Source organism: Daktulosphaira vitifoliae, unplaced genomic scaffold, assembly GCF_025091365.1.
Source record: "Daktulosphaira vitifoliae isolate Bord-2020 unplaced genomic scaffold, ASM2509136v1 Scaffold_3, whole genome shotgun sequence".
NCBI classification, from domain to species: Eukaryota; Metazoa; Arthropoda; class Insecta; order Hemiptera; family Phylloxeridae; genus Daktulosphaira; species Daktulosphaira vitifoliae.
The window spans coordinates 45,428,867-45,447,579 of record NW_026099574.1 but is presented as its reverse complement, the minus strand read 5'-3'; the positions used below and the strand labels follow the sequence as shown (position 1 = coordinate 45,447,579).

Below are 18,713 nucleotides of genomic sequence, written 5' to 3'. Positions count from 1 at the left end.
ATGAACAAATCAATATAATTTTTTTTTTATAGATGCTTGATGTCTTTAACTATCATTTGGTATATATTTTTTATAATCTGACACTTAACTGCCCACAAGAAAGGATTCAAAATGACAACTTTTTCACAAAAAATTAACTTTTGAAAAAATAATGGTAATACTGACACTTTTATATATACCTTAAATTAAAGCTTATGTAATATACTTTATTATGGAAAAAAAAATGTCGACTTTATTTTGTCTTCATGGTGAAAACTAACATCAAATTTAATAAAAAATAAGACTTTCTTAAAAAAATTCTTTTTTATACTTTTAATTTTATAATTCTATAACTCTTTGAAAAATATATGAATCAATATAATTTGTTTTTATAAATACTATTTATACCTCTTTCATTCGTCATACTTTTTTTTTTTTAATAAATCCATTTCCCTTTATATATTTATATTTAATATAATTATATAGATATTGATATATTACACTTATAAATCAGAATATAAATAAGAAAATATGATATCATGTTGCTTTTGGAATAATCCACTAATTTTTTTTAATTAAACATTATCTACAGATATGCATCGAAGCGTTTCTTATGATAGTGATTTTAATCACTGTCAGATTAAATCTATATTAGACCCATCTATGCCACGTCCCCATTATGCTGGATTTGGTTTTTTATTGATGAAATAGTTGAAATTGAGACAATTTTTGTACACTTTACTCTACTGTAGAATATTGTTCCCTGATAGTTACATCAAAGAGTACACCATTGCTTGTAGGAATAATAAAAATAGTCTCCGTTTTAATCTTGAAAAATTTTATGTCTGTAAGACTTAATATATTTGAAATAATGGTAACTATAAAGCGTAAAATATGTGTCCACAATAAAGCAATTGAATATTATGCCCTTGGACATTAAGTGTATACTTGTTTATAATATGCATAGAGTTTTAGTCTGTGCGGTACTTGTACCATATATATACATATTTATGTCTATGTTGATGACATAATGTTTTGTGTGTTTATGCATATGACTTTTTGTTAAATTTAAATGCAACTTATATTACATAGCTGTTAAATGTTAGCGAATAAAAATGATTGTTTTGTCAATTGAGGAAGGGTGATCTAAATATATTACACAGAAGATGGCTCAAGAGGTAACCAAGTACAAGGGGTGGAAAAGGACGTCCTGTAGGCGGGACTGGGTGTTCAATTTAAAGCGCATTATTCATACACCACGCACGCAAACAAATGGACTTCTATAGTTTTCCTCGACTTACGTCACCACAGATCTCGTCAAACCGTTGCGGTTGTTACTCATATCTGCATGCTTACAAAATCTTTAGTACTTAAAGAGTAGAGATATATATTTATTTAATTAATAATTTTAACCCACTTTATTAAGTATAAAAGCTTTAAAGGAATTCAAATTTAACAGTTAATATTTTTTATTATATGTACAATAACTTTCAAAAGGTATAGAGAATTTTTGATCTTATAAGAATTTCAAGCATCAACGTAAATATAGTAAAGTATGTAAAAGTATAAATTTTAATAATTTAGTTTAAGTATGTTCCTAAATATGTAAATATATATACTTATTCTAACATAGATGTATTAAAAACACAATTTTTCTAGGATTTATTAAGAGTTATTTTCTAGGATAAGGCTGTGAATACATAATAAATGATTTCTTTTGTGTATCGACGATTTTTTTTTTAATATATTTTTTATGTTAAGAACAAAACAAAGGCAAAATTACCAATTTAAAATTAAATTATATTGACATTTAAATTATCGATAGAAAATATAACATCCTAAAATAATTAATTTATAACTCTCTTAATGAAACTTGCTAATCTTAAAAATATTCCTTAAAAAGAGCTTTTACCAATGTCATATTTAGAGGTTTAAAATTTGAATTCCTACTTAAAATTATAACAAATTTTAGTAAATATTTAATGTATAGTATAAGACAAAATTAAATAGATTAAATAATAAGAAACTAATAAAATTGTTCTAATCATTGTCTTCAACTTTATAAATAAATTCATTAAGATATTTTAGTAATATTTGAAAACTCCATAATTATTTTTGGCATTAAGTTAGTGAGAATAAAATTTCAATGCGTATCTTGTTTAAAGGACAGGAGGTCTAATTAAACGAAAACAGTTAATTATTTTTCAAGCCTATTTATAAATAGATTTGACAACAAAGGAATATCCACAGGGCCAATGTTTCACCATTGACTATAATATCATTTTGAAGATGAAACGATGAGCAAAAAGAAAGCTAATTATGGTTCAGTGAGAGAATTTTTTGACTTGGATGGAGAAATCCAAATCAAAAAATTCTCTAAGAGGAACCTTTATTAAAAATTCCTGGCTATTCTATTAATATATGATAAAGAAATATAATAGTAAATTCAATGTTTTTTTAACTTCTTATGGTAGCAAAAATTCTTTTAAGTATTCTAATATTAAGAATAATTTTTTCAGTATACTGAGTCATTTAAAACTATAAATATGCTATTATGTGAGTAAAATGAACAAGATAAATTTGTTCTAATTTTTATTTTTATTATTCTTATTTTAAAATATTTATCTTTTAAAACAGAATTTACTACATACCTTTGGTTATTTTATTTTATCACAAATGGTATGGTGTTTCTGTTTGTCTAAAATTTGACTGCTATGACGAACTAACCCTTATAGTGCATGTTAAAATACATTAAAAATTTATATGCTATTACATTTAGTTTCAGTAATTCGAAATCTAATGATCTCGTGAACCTACATTAAAATAATAATAAATTAATTACAAGTTATTAACAATTTATTTTTATAATTATAATAATAAGATTATTATTATTATTATTATTATTATTACTCTATTTATTTCTAACGTTCTCTCTAAAACACTATGCTAGTTGTAATAAAAAGGACGGAAAAACCTACAAAAATCATCACAACAAAATCGAAACCTAGTACCTACGCATCGAAGGACGTGTTTCCGACTTGGCTATGTAGCCTAGATTAAAAGTATTATTTTGAATTAGATATAGCCCATATGTAATGTGTTTTATTAAAAATACACTCTTTATTTTTTCGTTTATTCATATTTTTTTAAAATAATTTAGAATTATTAACTATTATTTCTTTACATAACCATGATAAAAATTAAGTATTTTATAAAAAAAAATTATTTCTAAAAATAGTTTTGAGGTTTAATTTTTAAAAATTATTAATTAATTAAAAACTGCAATGAAAATAATATAAGAATAGCATAATCAAAAATTATAGTAAAAATAATTATATATAATTAATATAGTAAACCAATAATTTTGCAGTTAGGAGAACAATATCATAGTTAATTGAACCAACTATAAAAATAGTTAATTACATGATCGTTATTGCGGTAGGGAGTATGATAGATAGAACCTCCTTATGAAAATAAATATATAATAAAAGATATAATTTAAATAAATTCTTATGCAATCCTACTCAAGATAAAACTCTGAGAACGCCATTGGTTAACTGAATTTTATTTAATAATTCCAACTAGATATTATGGTTGAACTAACTATATTTAATCCAACTGACTGCAAAAATCAAGTTTCAATCAAGTTTTTTTACATCGTTAATTATATTTAATTACCTTTAGGCATTATGTTTATCCATTCAGGTGACGATTAAATTATTCAAAAGTCTTTTAGCTACATTGATGATCATCAATATTAATAAAAATAAATGATTTTTTTCCTGTACGCAATTCAAAAATGACGCCATTAATCTCTGCCGATTTTTAGGTCCCGTTGAGGGACACCCGTCCAATTTATGTAAATTATACAGCCGGTGCATTTTTGCATCTCTTTCCTTCCCACTCTTCTTACTGATGGGTAGCTGAATAAAAGTGTTTTATTTTTTTTTACTTTTCCTCTCTGTTTGCTCTTGTAATGAAGGTGTCTGGTGTGAAAACACAACGAGAAATATCGTCTTAATTTATTCTGAGCAGATTTTTTCATCTTTTTTAAGTTCGTATTTTTTACGCATTAAAGCACTCAAATAATAAGATTTTTTTATATTGAGATATTGAAATTAAAATACGTCACCAGAGTAGATGTACAGCTTGTCCTCAATAACATTCATTTTATATTTCTTGAAAATACAAAGATCAGTTATGATCGTTTAACAATCCAACCGTAAATACTCCAATACAAAAAAAGACATTTTAACTTAAATATAATGAATTAAATATTATCTTTGGAATTTATGATAAATAAAATAATTTTAAAAAGAAACCTTTAAAAAATGTACATTTTTTTGGGAATCTTTGTTCATAATAATTTTAGTTAAATATGATCAATAAATATTTATCATTCAATAAAGATTATACTTAGGGATGCAATGTAAAGACTACGAATATGTTAACACCATTTTAAATGTTTTATTTCATAAAAATTAAAAATATTTTATAAAAATTTTGTTCAAAATGATTTTACCGTTGTGAATTAGTTACTAAATACACCTTTTTTCTATTAAAGAAAAGTTTAACTCACAAAACCGACCATTTATTATTTCCAAACAAAAAGTTTGTTGATTTATGACAAAAGTTTTGATTTTTTTAAATAAATGTCTTGATACTAATTTGTTGTTTAATTATTATTATTTTAATATATTTTATTATCATTGTTATACAGTGAAAATTCTATTAAAATGACAAAAAAATTTTATTGAAAATCGAAAGGCTTTAGATTTGTACTACTCTAGGTCAACACTATAAGTTTATAAACATGGAAATTTTATATAAATTGAATTATATCAAAAACTTTAAATAGGTGTAATACACTATTAAAAATAAAAAACTTAAGAAGGTTTCAAATTTTATGTACCGCATAATAACAAATTTCAAGTCTATGACAGCTAAAGAAACCTTATAAGCATTTATATCATCTTAATGGTCTACCCAACTTTAAAGCGTGTTTACAAATTTCTTATTAAATGGTCATAAGAATTTCTGACGATAATGCATTAATTAAACAACTCAAAAATGGATTACCAATCGGAACAAATAAATTAATTACAAAAATAATAATAAAACGAATAATAAAATTTTTTTGTTGACAAATGTTATGGCTTATAATCCATTGTCAATTAAAATAACGACTAAAATCATTATATATTTAATTACCGCTATGGTAAATTGTACATTATAATTTTATATTTAAGGATATTTCAATTTGTTACAGATTTATATTTTACGTGGTACAGAAGTGTCACTGTGATGATATTGTGACGCATTAAATAAGAAGATCTGAGGAAAGAAAAACGAGACAAGCAAAAGAAAATAGTGTTTGTTCGGGTCTCAAGCGTTTTAATTAGTTTGTTGAAAAGGTAGGGGGCATTAAACAACCATCTTGTAATTAAATCGGCAGTGGTACACGATACGAATTTCAAAGAGTATTAAAGTTTGTGTCTCTTTCAGAGTAATTAGCATCAGCGAAAAATATTGAAGATGGGTAGATGCAAGTTACAAATTAACCAACTTTTAATTCTTTACAGTTTTCTATTTAACGTTAATTCATACTGACTCTTTGGATAAAATATTTTAAATGCAAAGAAATATTACAAGAAATAAGGTGCATAAAGTTTTCTTGCTGATTAATTATAAAAATTGACAGATATTTCTATATTGAAAAGTTACTCATTTCCCAATTAATAATAATACTGTATCCGCTTCAATGTATTGTTGAAAGAGAGAACTAATAATATAACAACTTCCTATAGAGCCATCCTGCATAAACTAATTTTTTCTAATAGTGTCTAACAATAAGAAAATTGTCAACATTTTGACGTACAGTTTCTCGTGACTGGGTTGAAAACATATCGTAAACACTAATTGCAACAGTTTTTGGTGGATAAGAATGTTAATATTTCTTTTTAAAATACATAAGATATGTAAAAAATATCACTGAGTTAAAAAATTGTATTGATTGTGTATAAAAAAATGAATTATAACCTGAATTTTTGTACAGAACGTTCACTTTAAATAAAGATTTATGAGGAAAATTTCAATTGAATGGAGTTCTGTCTAATTTGAAAACGACATTGACTTCAATAAGACCGTATTATATTTGACCACTAACAACCCTCAATAGCGAACAGTGCTATTGTTTGTACTAGGGTAGGATCTTTTGTTCCTAGGGTGTCTTTACTATTATATTCGGCAGTTTGCCATTCCCAAGAGACTCTTTTTCATAGTGTTCATTGTTTAATAAAATGGGTTTTTTTCATTACTGATTACAATTTAAATATGTTTATATTTACCCTGATTACTAAAAACTAGTAAATTATTTATGTTAAATGAAAATGCATTATTTTGAATAACGTTTATTTATTCAAATATGTTGACAGGATAAACATAAACTCTTCAACGTCTTGTTTTTAAAAATAATTATTCTATGAATTCAAGACAATTTTTTAATATTTTTATTAGATTTGTATATACATTTCCACTTTGGTATAAAAATGTTAACAAATTCTGAGTTACTTGTTTAAAAGTTGTTATGAACGAGTCATTTTCTACAATACACTAATTTTTTTATAAGTTACTTAAATATGTATGTTGCTATTTAAACAACAAAGTTGGTATCCTTACAAGGAATAAACGACTTAAAAAGTACTTAATGATTAATAAATAGATAAATATATAAAACTAAAAAAGTCAGAAAGTTTTCTGAACATTATTATATTAAAAGAAATTGATTGCTTAACTTTAAAAGAATCACCTTCTATATTTTAATTATTTTTTTCTATTTTGCCCAAGTAAAAGGGCAAATTGAACAATTTTTAAACAAAATAATTACTAGTCACTACAAATGTATATGAATTTAATTTTATGATTTGTGATTAAAAATTGAGATAATTCGCTGTACTTTATAAAATTTAGAGTAGTTTTATAACAAACTATAATAAATATTTCTGCTTCCGAGCATATTAACTTTGCTCGATCTTTTTTAACATTTAAAAATCCTAATCAGAATATTATTGTGCTTAGAAATATAAAAGTTTAATTTAGGTATATATTATTTTTCGAATACAATAGGAATGTATATTTTAATACTTTATTTTTTCTACACAATAAGAATAATATTCTGCAGGTTGTGTTTTGGGCTAGGTATATTGCCATAAAATAATTTTCTTAATACTTAAGGTATAATGGTTGTAAAACAAGATATTTTGAAAAATACTTATAATCAAGTATGTAATTACCTTTTGTAATATCGTGGTATGAAAACTAAATGGTTCTATCATCTACACAATTTTCATACATGATAGAACCTTTTGGTTTTCACGTAACGATATACTATATTATCGTAATAATGATATGTAAATTTAGTATAAAGAGATTTTTTAGTACAAACTAAATATAAGAATTTTAATTAGAATTTATCAAGTGGGAATGAGTATTTAACTCCAAAATAGTTCACAGAAATGTGTTACGCGTATTATATACGAGGACAATAGAATATGCGAGAAATATGAAGTATAAATGAGAAATACATGAGGGGTCTGATGTGGTTATATTGCAAATTGGGTTCGAATATTCCATTTGTTCGTTGTAATTGAATTATTCTCACCATGCTAGAGAATATTATTTCTCATTGTCTGTCCGGTTGTCAACTGTTCATAATGTGCATTATCAGGGCCCATTTTGTCTTTTGCAAGTCTTTTGTTTCCGATATTCTCGCTATTTTAAAATCGGTTACCAAATTTAAAAGAAATCAAAGTCAATAAATTATATACTTCATTTATTTTTCCGCACACTTTTTTTTTAATGAATATATATTAGAAATTCTAAAATATTTTATTACAATTTTATATGACCGCAATATATAAAAAAAAATATTAGGGATTCTTTTTTTTAAGATTTATGAATTCTGACTAGAATTAAAAAATGCGCCATATATTTATTTCTAAATAATTAAACAAAACCTAGAACATCTTAATAAGAATTCAGTTTTATAGTCTAAATAATATATTAAAAGTATTACCAATTTTCTTAAATATTCAAAATAAAAATTTATGTTTGTTAAGATGAATAATATACTAGCATAAATTTATACTGCTATGCCAATTTTATTATACAAAATAGCTGTACTAGTATATTCAATAAACATAGTGTATTCAAAGTAATAATATAAATACACACGAGAGATAAACAATAATGTTTACTATAAGACTCAATCCATAAGTTAAATTGTCAAGAATATAATTTTAATAAATGGGTATACGTGGTATGAATTATAATAACTTAATAATATTTTAAATTACTATGTAATTAATATAATTGTCAGTATAATAATTTCTAATATAATTGTAGAATATATATGTTGTCTTGATTATTGTCGAGGGTGATGATGACTAATGAGCTTTGGGGTTAAAGTTTACTACACTCGTATATATTTCATTGTATATTACAATCATTCCGCAATATACCAATTACTTTTTTATGTGACATTGCTGTGTTCAAATCAAATTTTAGTAATTTACCATTTTTCAGCAGTAATTTCAGTGGAATTAATTTTATGTATATTTGTAATAATTTTGCGTTGTATATAATAAAAATACAGTATTTAGACAAATTTTTCAAGGGGCGACATCATAGAGTCGAAAAATTGTTTTTATTATTTTATAAATATAATTTATTATCCAGTAAAAAATTAATTAATTTTCCTTGATTTGTTCAATTTTAAATTATGTTCCAAAAAAATCTGCCTTCTTTCAACTACATTAAATTAGAGCTATTTTAAAATGAAAAAAGAAAAATTATCCAAAATTACGATTTCTAGGAACTATTTGTCATTAAAATGCAAATTATAATATTTATTTTATAAATATCATATATCACTATGCTGGATCCCAACTATACTTGACTCTTTAAAATATATATATTATAGCAATACGTAATCAAAAATTATAAGAACTTTTTAATAATATTTCATATTATAATTATAATATGAAATATTAATCAAATTGATCTTATGGTCTAGTCAAGGAGTAAATCTAGAGAGGCCCATGTCCTCCCTTCGACAATATTTTTCTCTTAAATGAAGTTATGAGACCTATAAAGTTTTATGAGAACTGTCAATTAACTAGAAGATATTAATTTTTATAATAAAAAATATTAAACTGAATTATTATCAAAACAATGTTTAAAAAAATATTATTTTTTCGTAAAATAATGAAAGTTATTCATAGTTGTATAATTTTTTAATGAGGGGTTAGTTTCACCAAAAAAAACAATTAGAAATTAAAAACTAATTTTTAGTTTTATTTTCTACTATTTAATATTTTATTAACTCAAATAATATTTTTAGATTATGTCCGGTACAATAAAAGATGTGCCAGCTGACTGTAGAAACAGTGATTTGATAAATCGATTATTAGCCGCAACTCCGCCTTATCAAACAAATTCCACTTTTGTACCATCAGGATTTTATTTCAGTGAAATGCTAAAGCGGTTTGTTCAAGCAAAATCATGTACGTCATTACCTTTAAACAAAAAAGGAAGAAAACGAAATTGGAAAGATAATAGTAAATTAGAACCCTCATTAGTCGAACATAAAAAAAATAAAGTTGAATTTGCAAATACTCCTCAGACTCTATCAGAATCACAAATCCCCTTGTGGTATCCAAGTTTTTATCAGCCTTCATATCCTCCATTATATTTTAAATCTCTTGAAACGGAACCATTAAACTTGCAGATTCGTTCAGATTCAATAAAACAAGATAGACATTATTCGGCTTTTAGAGTTCCCGAATCTTCTAACATAGAAGACCACGAAAAAACTAATAACAAACAGGGAACAAATTATCTAATGGAAAATTTAACAAAAATTTATAAGCAAGTAGCACCAGAAGAAGAAAATATTATAGACGTGGAAGGAGATGAATCTACAGGTTTAGAAACGTCAAAAACTGAAAAAAGTGACAAAAAAGACTGTGAAGATTTAACAGCATTAATTGGATTAGAACTAGTTGTTGACTATGTTAAACACGGAACCAATAAAAACGAATCTCAAAAACAAAAAACTAAGGCTTTTAAAAATCATAATTTATCATAAGATATTTTTTTAGTCGGTAATAAATTTCTAATTTGGAAGTTTTAAACACGTTTTACGTGTAAATATTGAATAAAAATCATTAGAACTAACTTAAATGACGTAATAAATATGATGAAAAATTCCTTAATTTAACAACAAACTAACATTTTTTTAAAAAGGATATGATAATATAATGATTTAAAAATAATGATTAGATTTCTTAGGTTATTAGACAGATATGATATCTATAAATACGTATTCACGTAGGCAGACATTTTTTAAAACTTTTAGGTGGCTAAAATTGTCTAACAATGTAAAATGTCCCGAAGACATATCGCTCACACCATAATATGATATTTTTTAATTATACTTGTTATGAAAATGCCTTAAAAGATTAGTAAAACTCAATATTTAGCTGCTTAAGATCATATTTTTCTTTTTCATATATTTTTAATTTTTCAAATTACTCCTGAAAAATTAAGGTTTCTAAAATATGATATCGTTGAAAAGAGTGAGCGACATAAACACAATACAAATAAAAATTTTAACTTAAGATTGATATTTCTTTAGACTAAGCCTCTTTCTCAAAGTTTGCTATTATGCATTCATTTTTTTTTGTTTTATCATTGAAAATAGAAAGAATAGTTACATTATTGATATTACATAATTGTAGAACGATGATGTAATTATGTTTATATTGATCATTATTTTGTAATTACTCAAAAAACATATTTTTTTATATTTGATTTCTTAATCAATTCTGCAAAAATAAATTTAATCAAATTTAATTTAACATAAACAAAAAAAAATATGATTTTACTTATTAATTCAAACTAATTATCTTATACTAATAAATGAAAAAATGTTTTTGCTTTATATATTTATTTACGATAGTTTCAATTTAATTACATTTTTAATATCCATTATTAGTAGAAAAAAAATGATCTAATAAGATTTCAAAGTGTATCCGTACAGTATATATATAATATTATATTTAGTTGTATTTAGTAGCTCGCGAGTGATGAATAATATTAATGAAATTTAGTTGTACCTAATTAATTTTATTTAAATGTATAAATATTAAGATGTTATGATTCACCTATTATAATATTAAAATTAAATAGAATGCAATGTGAAAATCATAATTTAATAACAATGTATACTTCAAAGAGTATTAAATGTATAATTAAAAATAAAATTATGTCTTCCTCATTTGTGTCAATGTAATAAATGCTCAAAATTTAATAGTTGCAGACAATGACATATCTAGGGGAGCTAATAGGTATATTGGCTCTTTTACAACTTACTAACATTTTTATCAAGTGCTCAGAATTTTATTTTTCACAGAAAATGGAAAATGTTGGTAAAGTTTAAGGGTTCTGGTCAACCTCTTCACGCTTCTAATAGAGATTGAATGTTCACGAAAAGAGTAAAAATGTTTAAATATTTAAAATAATAATTTAATATTAATATTTTTCTTTTTTAAAAAGAAAAAAGTTGCTCAATCAATATTGTACACGTGAAAAAAATTAAAAAGTTATGGTTAATGCATTATGTGGTGTTATATAATGACAATACATTCATATTATTGGAAGGACTAAATAAAATAAACTATTTTTTATAGTTGTTTCAACTATATAAGGTATAAATAAATTATATATATATATATATAATTACAATTAACTTTTGAAAATGTTCCGCAAATACTGACACTTTTATATATATCTAAAATTAAAGCTTATGTAATATACTTAATTTTGAAAAAAAATTTGACTTCTGGATTTATCTTCATGGTAAAAATGACTACTGTATTAAAAAATATGATATTTTTGTGTTTAAATTTTGGGTTTTGTATTTTATTTTAATTTAAAATACCTGACAAGGGGAATACACTGATTTTCATAAATATTATATGAATCAAAATGATATAGCATAGAAAGTTAAACATATTTAATTTTTTTTGCTTCTTTTAAGTGGAGAAAAATATCTTTGAAATTTGAATTAGTTTAAATTACCTTTTTTATCATCTGGCGTACGCGACGTACATTTTTGAGTCTGTTTTACATGCGTCTATCACTCTATAAGTACGGAGTACCAACCCACTTGAGAAAAGGAATTTTTTGCATTTTTTTCTTATTTTTTTTTGAGTTAGAAAATAATGTGTCAACTCATTTGATTTTTATCTTATTTAGATTCAATAACTTCAATAAACATCAAGGATTCCTCACTGTAGTCTCCCCTCGTGAGAAGAATTTTCTTATACATATTAAAATTATTTTACTATATAGTTTTTTTGCTACTATCATTTAATTTCTCAGCTCTAACAAGACCTACTTTTTTCAACGATACGTCAAATGATTACAATTTGTATCTAGTTAGAGATATTACCACCAAAAATTAAAAAAAAAAAAAATTATCAATTAAACAGTATAATTAAACTTATACATGTTCTCCATACAGACAATTAAAATTATTTTTTCTAATGTTTTCAAAATATTTATTGACAAATTAGCACAAAATTTCTACAGATTTGCATCGAAGCATTTCTTATGATAGTGATTTTAATTACTTGCCTCAACTATGCCACGTCCATACTGTGCCACGACCCCGCTGTGCTAACATTTTTTTTTATACAAAAATAGTCGTTTTTTACTAATAAGTAATAATCTCAAAAAAGAAAAAAACTTAATAGCAAACTCAAAATCGGTGAAAATAGGTTTAGAAAAGTGCATTTAGGTCTCAAAAAAATGCATTTTCAACTTTTTTTTCTACGTTTTAAAAATGACATAACTTTTAAAATAATCTTAATGAAATTTTAATTGAGTATATAAAAGATAATAAGTTCTTTTTTGTTATGATTTGTATGAAAATCTAATGAAAAACTCAATTACAGAGAGAATTTGAAAGAAACACATGTAATTTAATTTTTCAACATTTTTTGGACAAATCAATAGAAGTTGTGTAACTATTAATATTCTCAATGCTCAGGGAATATTAAAAATAAATCAATATTAATAAAACAGAAAATACATTATGTTTCACCGAATTCGTATGTTAAAGAAATATTTCATTTAAATAAAAAAATATACTGTCTTTTAATAATAACTGGTTCTTATCTTATTTGTCGCTAGCGATGGCAGTCGTCCATTGAAAATCAAGGCTATTATATAAATATCAACAAGCTGGATAGTTATTATCAAATATTTAATATTTTTCCTTGGAGTATATAGCGCCATCTCTCTTGGTATAAATTAAAAAAAAACGTTTTCCAGTAGTCTGATTGCCGTGGTTTATCTATGTGTATTAAATTTAATCTATTGTTGCATACCAGAAATATTGGCATAGTTAATTATGTTTGAAGTAATTTTTAAAGTTATTAAATATTAATATTTAAAAGTAGTTAATATATTTTTATAATGTATTAAGTAGTATTCAAGTATATTTACTTGACATTTGAAATTTATGAATTTATTTTCTAAAATAAAACAAACTTTGTTTACCAACTAAACAAGAATTGACTATTATTTTTTTTATTTTTGAAAAATGTCTGTTGAAAATGACGATAAAAAATATTTGCCAAAATTTGAATGGTTGAAGAAATCAGTTCCTAATTTTCCTGTTAATGCTTGTAATGTAAGACTTATAATAAAATAATTTTTTTCTTGAATTTGTCAAGTTTTTTGTTAAATTTTTTAATAAAAATTATATAATTTTGAAGATAAAGTTGTTAAGAAGTCCATCTGAATTCTACCAAACTTTAATTGAACAATGTAGTAATGTTAAATCCCGTATTGTAATTGCTTCTTTATACATAGGTACCGGCAAACAAGAAGTATTTTTGGTAATCATTTAATATCTATTCATGTCTTATTTGTATTGTGTTAATTATTTATTTTAATTTATTATATAGATTAATACAATTAAAAAAATGCTTGATAAAATCCCTGATTTAAGTGTAAGAATTTTATTGGATGCAAACAGAGGATCAAGAGGTAAAGAAAATTCTTCAAGAACTTTGTTGTTACCTTTAATAAATTCCTCAAATAATTGTCGTGTAGGTAAAAATGATTTAAAACTAGTCTTTTATATGATATTTCAATAATTCTTTAAGGTTTTTTTGTACCATACTCCAAAATTAAGAGGTATCGTAAGATGGCTTTTAGCAGAACGCTACAATGAACTAGTAGGATTACAACATATGAAAGTATATATTTTTGATGATAATATTTTAATTAGTGGTGCTAACTTAAGTCAAGATTACTTTACAAATAGGTACTTAATGGTTTAAATATTTTATAAATCATATTTTATTTATGCTTTTATAATCAGGCAAGACAGATATATACTCATTAAAGACAGCAAACCATTAGTTGATTTTTATGCTGGGTTAATAGATTTAGTAGGCAAGATTTCATTTCATCTTTCATCAGAAAATACTCTTTGTTTGGATTCATCCATGAAATATCATCCTTATAAAAGCCTATACAACAGTTTTGCATCTGAAGCAAAATTTTTACTTCTTAACTATTATAATTCTCATATAAAAAAAATCTGCTCGGGTGAAGGTAAATGTAATAAACATAAATACTTATTTATATTTTATAAATATATATTTTTTGATATATTTGCAGAATTATCGAGTGATACTGTAGTTTTTCCATTAATTGAATTTCCACCTTTTGGCATACATAATGATAGTGAAATAATAACGAAATTTTTAGAACATGCTGAAGCTGAATCAACATTAAATTTGGCTACAGGTTATTTTAATCTACCTGATATTTACATCAAAACTCTATTTAAGAAATCAAAAGCTAACATCAATGTACTGTTTTCTCATCCTATGGCTAATTCATTCCAAACAGCTAAAGGACCTGCCAGTTTTATACCTACAGCATATAGTGTGCTAACTAGTAATTTTTATAAAGAAGTACAAAAATATAATTTAGAGAACCGAATTAAATGTTTTGAATATGAAAAAACTGGTTGGACGTTTCATTCTAAAGGTTTATGGTACATTCCAAAAAATTATAAATGGCCGATTTTTACAATTATTGGATCTTCAAATTATGGTAATATATAATTTTATTTATAAATTATCAAAAGTATACTGTAAATTTCTTTGCTAAATTTAAATACATATTACAATTGTATGATTAAAATATTGTAGTATAAATAAATTTTATGTACTAATAGAAGAAACATTAAAGAAAAATAACAAAAAAAAATCACTTAATGTTAGAAATTTAGACAAATAAAATATAATAAATAAAAAATTTTATGAAAATTTGAAATATGGTTTTATTTAGATTGATATTTGGTCATGAACTTATATTATTACTATGAACAGTAAATTTATTATAAAAGCCTAAAATTTTTGCTAATTATATTTTTGTATTTAAATTATAATAAACTATTTTAATATAAATAGTAATCATTTCTATGTAACTTTTGGTGTTAAAATAGATTATATAATTTAAATAATCAGAACTATATTCTGTATAGTTATATTCTATAGTTTTTAACTAAATAGTAATTATATTAAAAATTACTATTGGTAGAAAAAATCTTATTGTAGATTTTAAATAAGCGTGAAAAATTGATCAAGAAAAGTATATTAATAACTCTGATCAAAATTCCTTGTAAACCATTTATTTATAATTAATAACAAATTATTTTCTGAAAAGTTTTGAATCAAGCTTCTCAACTTTTATACACGTTTGCCAGAAAAGTAATAAAAACTACTTTAAAATTTTTTATAATTTCTCTGTAAAAATTGCAATACTAAATTGTTAAATATCAATCTCATACTTTAATTGCTATAATAAATATTTATTCATATATTATAATTATAAATTAAAGAACTACTAATCAGGAATAATGAAGGAAATAGGAATTAATTTTGCTTTTGATATAATACACCTATTTTTAAAAATTATTCACTAAAACTTAGACAAAAATTAAATAAAAACCTACTAAAAATGTGTATGAACACGGGTAATCAGGTTTCCCCTCAATGTTAAATTTGAGAAAAAATGTATTAGAATGTTTTTTTATTTGGAAATTAATACTAAACAATTTTTATTCTATACATGTTTAGGCTAGCTACACTATTCATTAAAAATCTTCTTCTTCTTCCTCGCCTTAATCTCAATTACATGGGGTCGGCCAAAAAAAAATATTCATTAAAAATAAATTTGAAAAATAATAGACAACCCTTTTTGGTTAAATTTCAACCCCAATATGGCTTGTGAAATGATCATTTGATTGAGTCCAAATTTTCAGTGTTAGTTTTTTATATCAAATAAAAAAGTGAAGAAGTTATGTGATCAAATATCTAAAGTTTTGTTTTTTGAACAACCTTAATATATATATATCTAACTGACTTATGAATTTTTATGTAATTATCAATTGTTGAAATTTCTTTTTTAATTACTATTGTTAAAAGTATATGTTTTCTAATTAATAATAAATTATAAATAATGAAAAAAATGTATGTAAAAAAATCTATATTAGACTTATTTTAAAGTTAATAAAATTATCTTTCATTTTTATTTGATAATATTTTTGATCAGCCATACTCTTACAATGATTACAGCTACGAAGTGAATAAAACATAAAAAATGGTAGCCCAGTGTGAATTAGGCATAGTTGGACAAATATAGATGATATCAGACAGTGATTAAAATCACTGGATTCGATGCAAATTTGTTTATAGAGTTTAATATTGAAAAATTGGTAGATTATTCTAAAAGCAATATTAATTCCTATTTCCTTAGTTATATCCTGAATAGAAGTTCTTTTTTTTTTTTGTATTAGACAAAAGAATAATAGTATCAGTAACAAAAAATCAGTTTGGATTTTTACCTGGATAGTCAACAATAGAGTCAATTTTTTGTGTAAGACAACTAATAGAAAATTATAGGGAATAGAAGAAAAAACTGTGTGTGGTATTTATAGATTTGGAGAAAGTTTGTTATAGAGTACTGAGAGAGGTTTTTAATTAAGTAATAATGAGAAATGAGTCATAAAATCATACATTAATATAATAGAGGACTTGTAACAGTGTAAGCAGAGTAACAAAAGATTTTAAAGTAAAAGTAGAAGTGTACTAAGGTTCTGCTTTAAGGCCCTATTTTCTATAGTGATGAAATTACTAGAGAAATACAATTAGATTTATCAATGTGCATTTTTTTCATTGACAATATAGTGTTAATAGGAGAAAATAGCAAGGAAATAAATCAAAAGCCAGAAATGTGGAGATCAGCTCTTGAAGAATAAGTAGTAGTAAGACAGTTTATAGAGTACTAGTTTGACAAAAGAGAACACGAGGTAGATGAAATGAGGATATAAGTGATAATAAGCGAGTATATGATAGGTGAGGTGGAAAGTTTAAAATTATTAGTATCAGTTGTAACATTTTTGTTATCATTATATTCTTTGAATTTTTCTTAAACTATCACTAGAATTTTTTTATTTATTTCATATGGCATTTTTGGTGAAAATGTACATATTCTATTAAATTACTAATTAACTAACTAATAATTAATTTACTAATCTAATACATAAATATGTAAATGACTGCGGTAATATACGAACTTGAGATTAATATAAATATTAAAATTAAAATAAATAAAAATAATATGTATAAAATAAATACGATTTTTAAATAAAATATTGACATTAAATGGATTAATTTTCAACTAAATTTTAAAGAAATTGTAAAAAGAATTTTTTCTCTGCATGATGCATCATCTACAAAATAAATATACACTCAACCTTTACTCTATCTTTTCTATTTTCTTACTTTGTTATATTATTAAGTTAGGTTGGATTTAGATGAACTTTTTAACAGTTCAAGATATTTTAATAACTTCTAAATAGCATAATACATTTTCAGCTATAACTAATCATTAAAGTACAATAGACAAAAAAAAAATTACTTGAGATATTATGTTGTAGAAATTTAAAACTATATGATTCATTTTACTAATAACAATTTGAAGTAAAATATAATTCTAAGTATATATATTTTTTTTTATATTTTTAGGCGCAAGATCACTGAATTGTGACTTAGAATCACAAATAATTATTCTAACTGATAATCAGAAACTTCAAAAAACATTTTTTATGGAAAAATGTGACTCTTATAAGTCAGCTATAATTTATACACCAAATTGTGAAAAATTAATAGTTCCATTATGGATTCGTTTTGTTTTAAAAATATTTAAAAATTATTTTTGATTCTTTTATTATTGTTGTATATTAATCTATATAGTCTAAAAGCAAAATTATCTAGTCAATGTTTATAAAATATGTACTAAATGTACTTAGGTTATATTGGATATTATCATTATACTATTTTATGTGAATATTTAATAAATTAATTAATTTAATATAATTATTAACTAATTAATGTTTTTATTTTTCGTATGAAAATAAAATGTTTTAATAAACACATTTAATACCCCAGAAAAATTTAAAAATCCAAAATTTCACCTCAATTCCTGGTTATTTAAAGTTAAATTTTGTAGTTGATGTATAAAAATTCAGCACAGTAGTTTCGCGGCACAGTGGGGACGTGGCATAGTTGGGCCCAGTATAGATT

At 23.7% G+C, this 18,713-nt stretch overlaps 2 protein-coding genes across 4 annotated transcripts; both read left to right on the top strand.

The window, feature by feature from the left end:
- The first annotated feature begins 1,162 nt into the window (after positions 1–1,162).
- On the top strand, positions 1,163–11,272 carry LOC126902625 (uncharacterized). 3 transcript variants are annotated; one of them, XM_050680086.1, is made up of 4 exons: positions 1,163–1,532; positions 5,249–5,393; positions 6,035–6,183; positions 9,380–11,271. In XM_050680086.1, exon 4 carries the CDS (start codon positions 9,383–9,385, stop codon positions 10,124–10,126), a length of 744 nt encoding a protein of 247 aa, XP_050536043.1. In that variant the 5' UTR covers positions 1,163–1,532; positions 5,249–5,393; positions 6,035–6,183; positions 9,380–9,382; the 3' UTR covers positions 10,127–11,271. The 3 variants fall into 3 exon arrangements, with proteins under 3 accessions (XP_050536043.1, XP_050536041.1, XP_050536040.1); XM_050680084.1 differs by lacking the exon at positions 6,035–6,183 and having other exon boundaries at positions 1,167–1,532; positions 9,380–10,926; XM_050680083.1 differs by lacking the exons at positions 1,163–1,532; positions 5,249–5,393; positions 6,035–6,183 and adding an exon at positions 5,401–5,638 and having other exon boundaries at positions 9,380–11,272.
- Positions 11,273–13,412: 2,140 nt separating this feature from the next.
- LOC126902615 (CDP-diacylglycerol--glycerol-3-phosphate 3-phosphatidyltransferase, mitochondrial) lies at positions 13,413–18,435 on the top strand. Its single transcript, XM_050680067.1, has 7 exons — positions 13,413–13,738; positions 13,824–13,946; positions 14,016–14,159; positions 14,217–14,377; positions 14,435–14,670; positions 14,737–15,177; positions 18,156–18,435. Exons 1-7 carry the CDS (start codon positions 13,649–13,651, stop codon positions 18,347–18,349), a joined length of 1,389 nt encoding a protein of 462 aa, XP_050536024.1. The 5' UTR covers positions 13,413–13,648; the 3' UTR covers positions 18,350–18,435.
- Positions 18,436–18,713: the final 278 nt, after the last annotated feature.

What these genes read in the sequence shown, in the direction of transcription:
- LOC126902625 (XM_050680083.1), top strand. Translation starts at nt 5,612, where the DNA reads ATGCAAAGAAATATTACAAGAAATAAG. An exon ending in GAAATATTACAAGAAATAAG is followed by an intron (nt 5,639 to 9,379) that starts GTGCATAAAGTT and finishes TAATATTTTTAG; the next exon opens with ATTATGTCCGGTACAATAAA.
- LOC126902615 (XM_050680067.1), top strand. Translation starts at nt 13,649, where the DNA reads ATGTCTGTTGAAAATGACGATAAAAAATATTTGCCAAAATTTGAATGG. An exon ending in TTCCTGTTAATGCTTGTAAT is followed by an intron (nt 13,739 to 13,823) that starts GTAAGACTTATA and finishes ATAATTTTGAAG; the next exon opens with ATAAAGTTGTTAAGAAGTCC. An exon ending in CAAGATTACTTTACAAATAG is followed by an intron (nt 14,378 to 14,434) that starts GTACTTAATGGT and finishes TTTTATAATCAG; the next exon opens with GCAAGACAGATATATACTCA.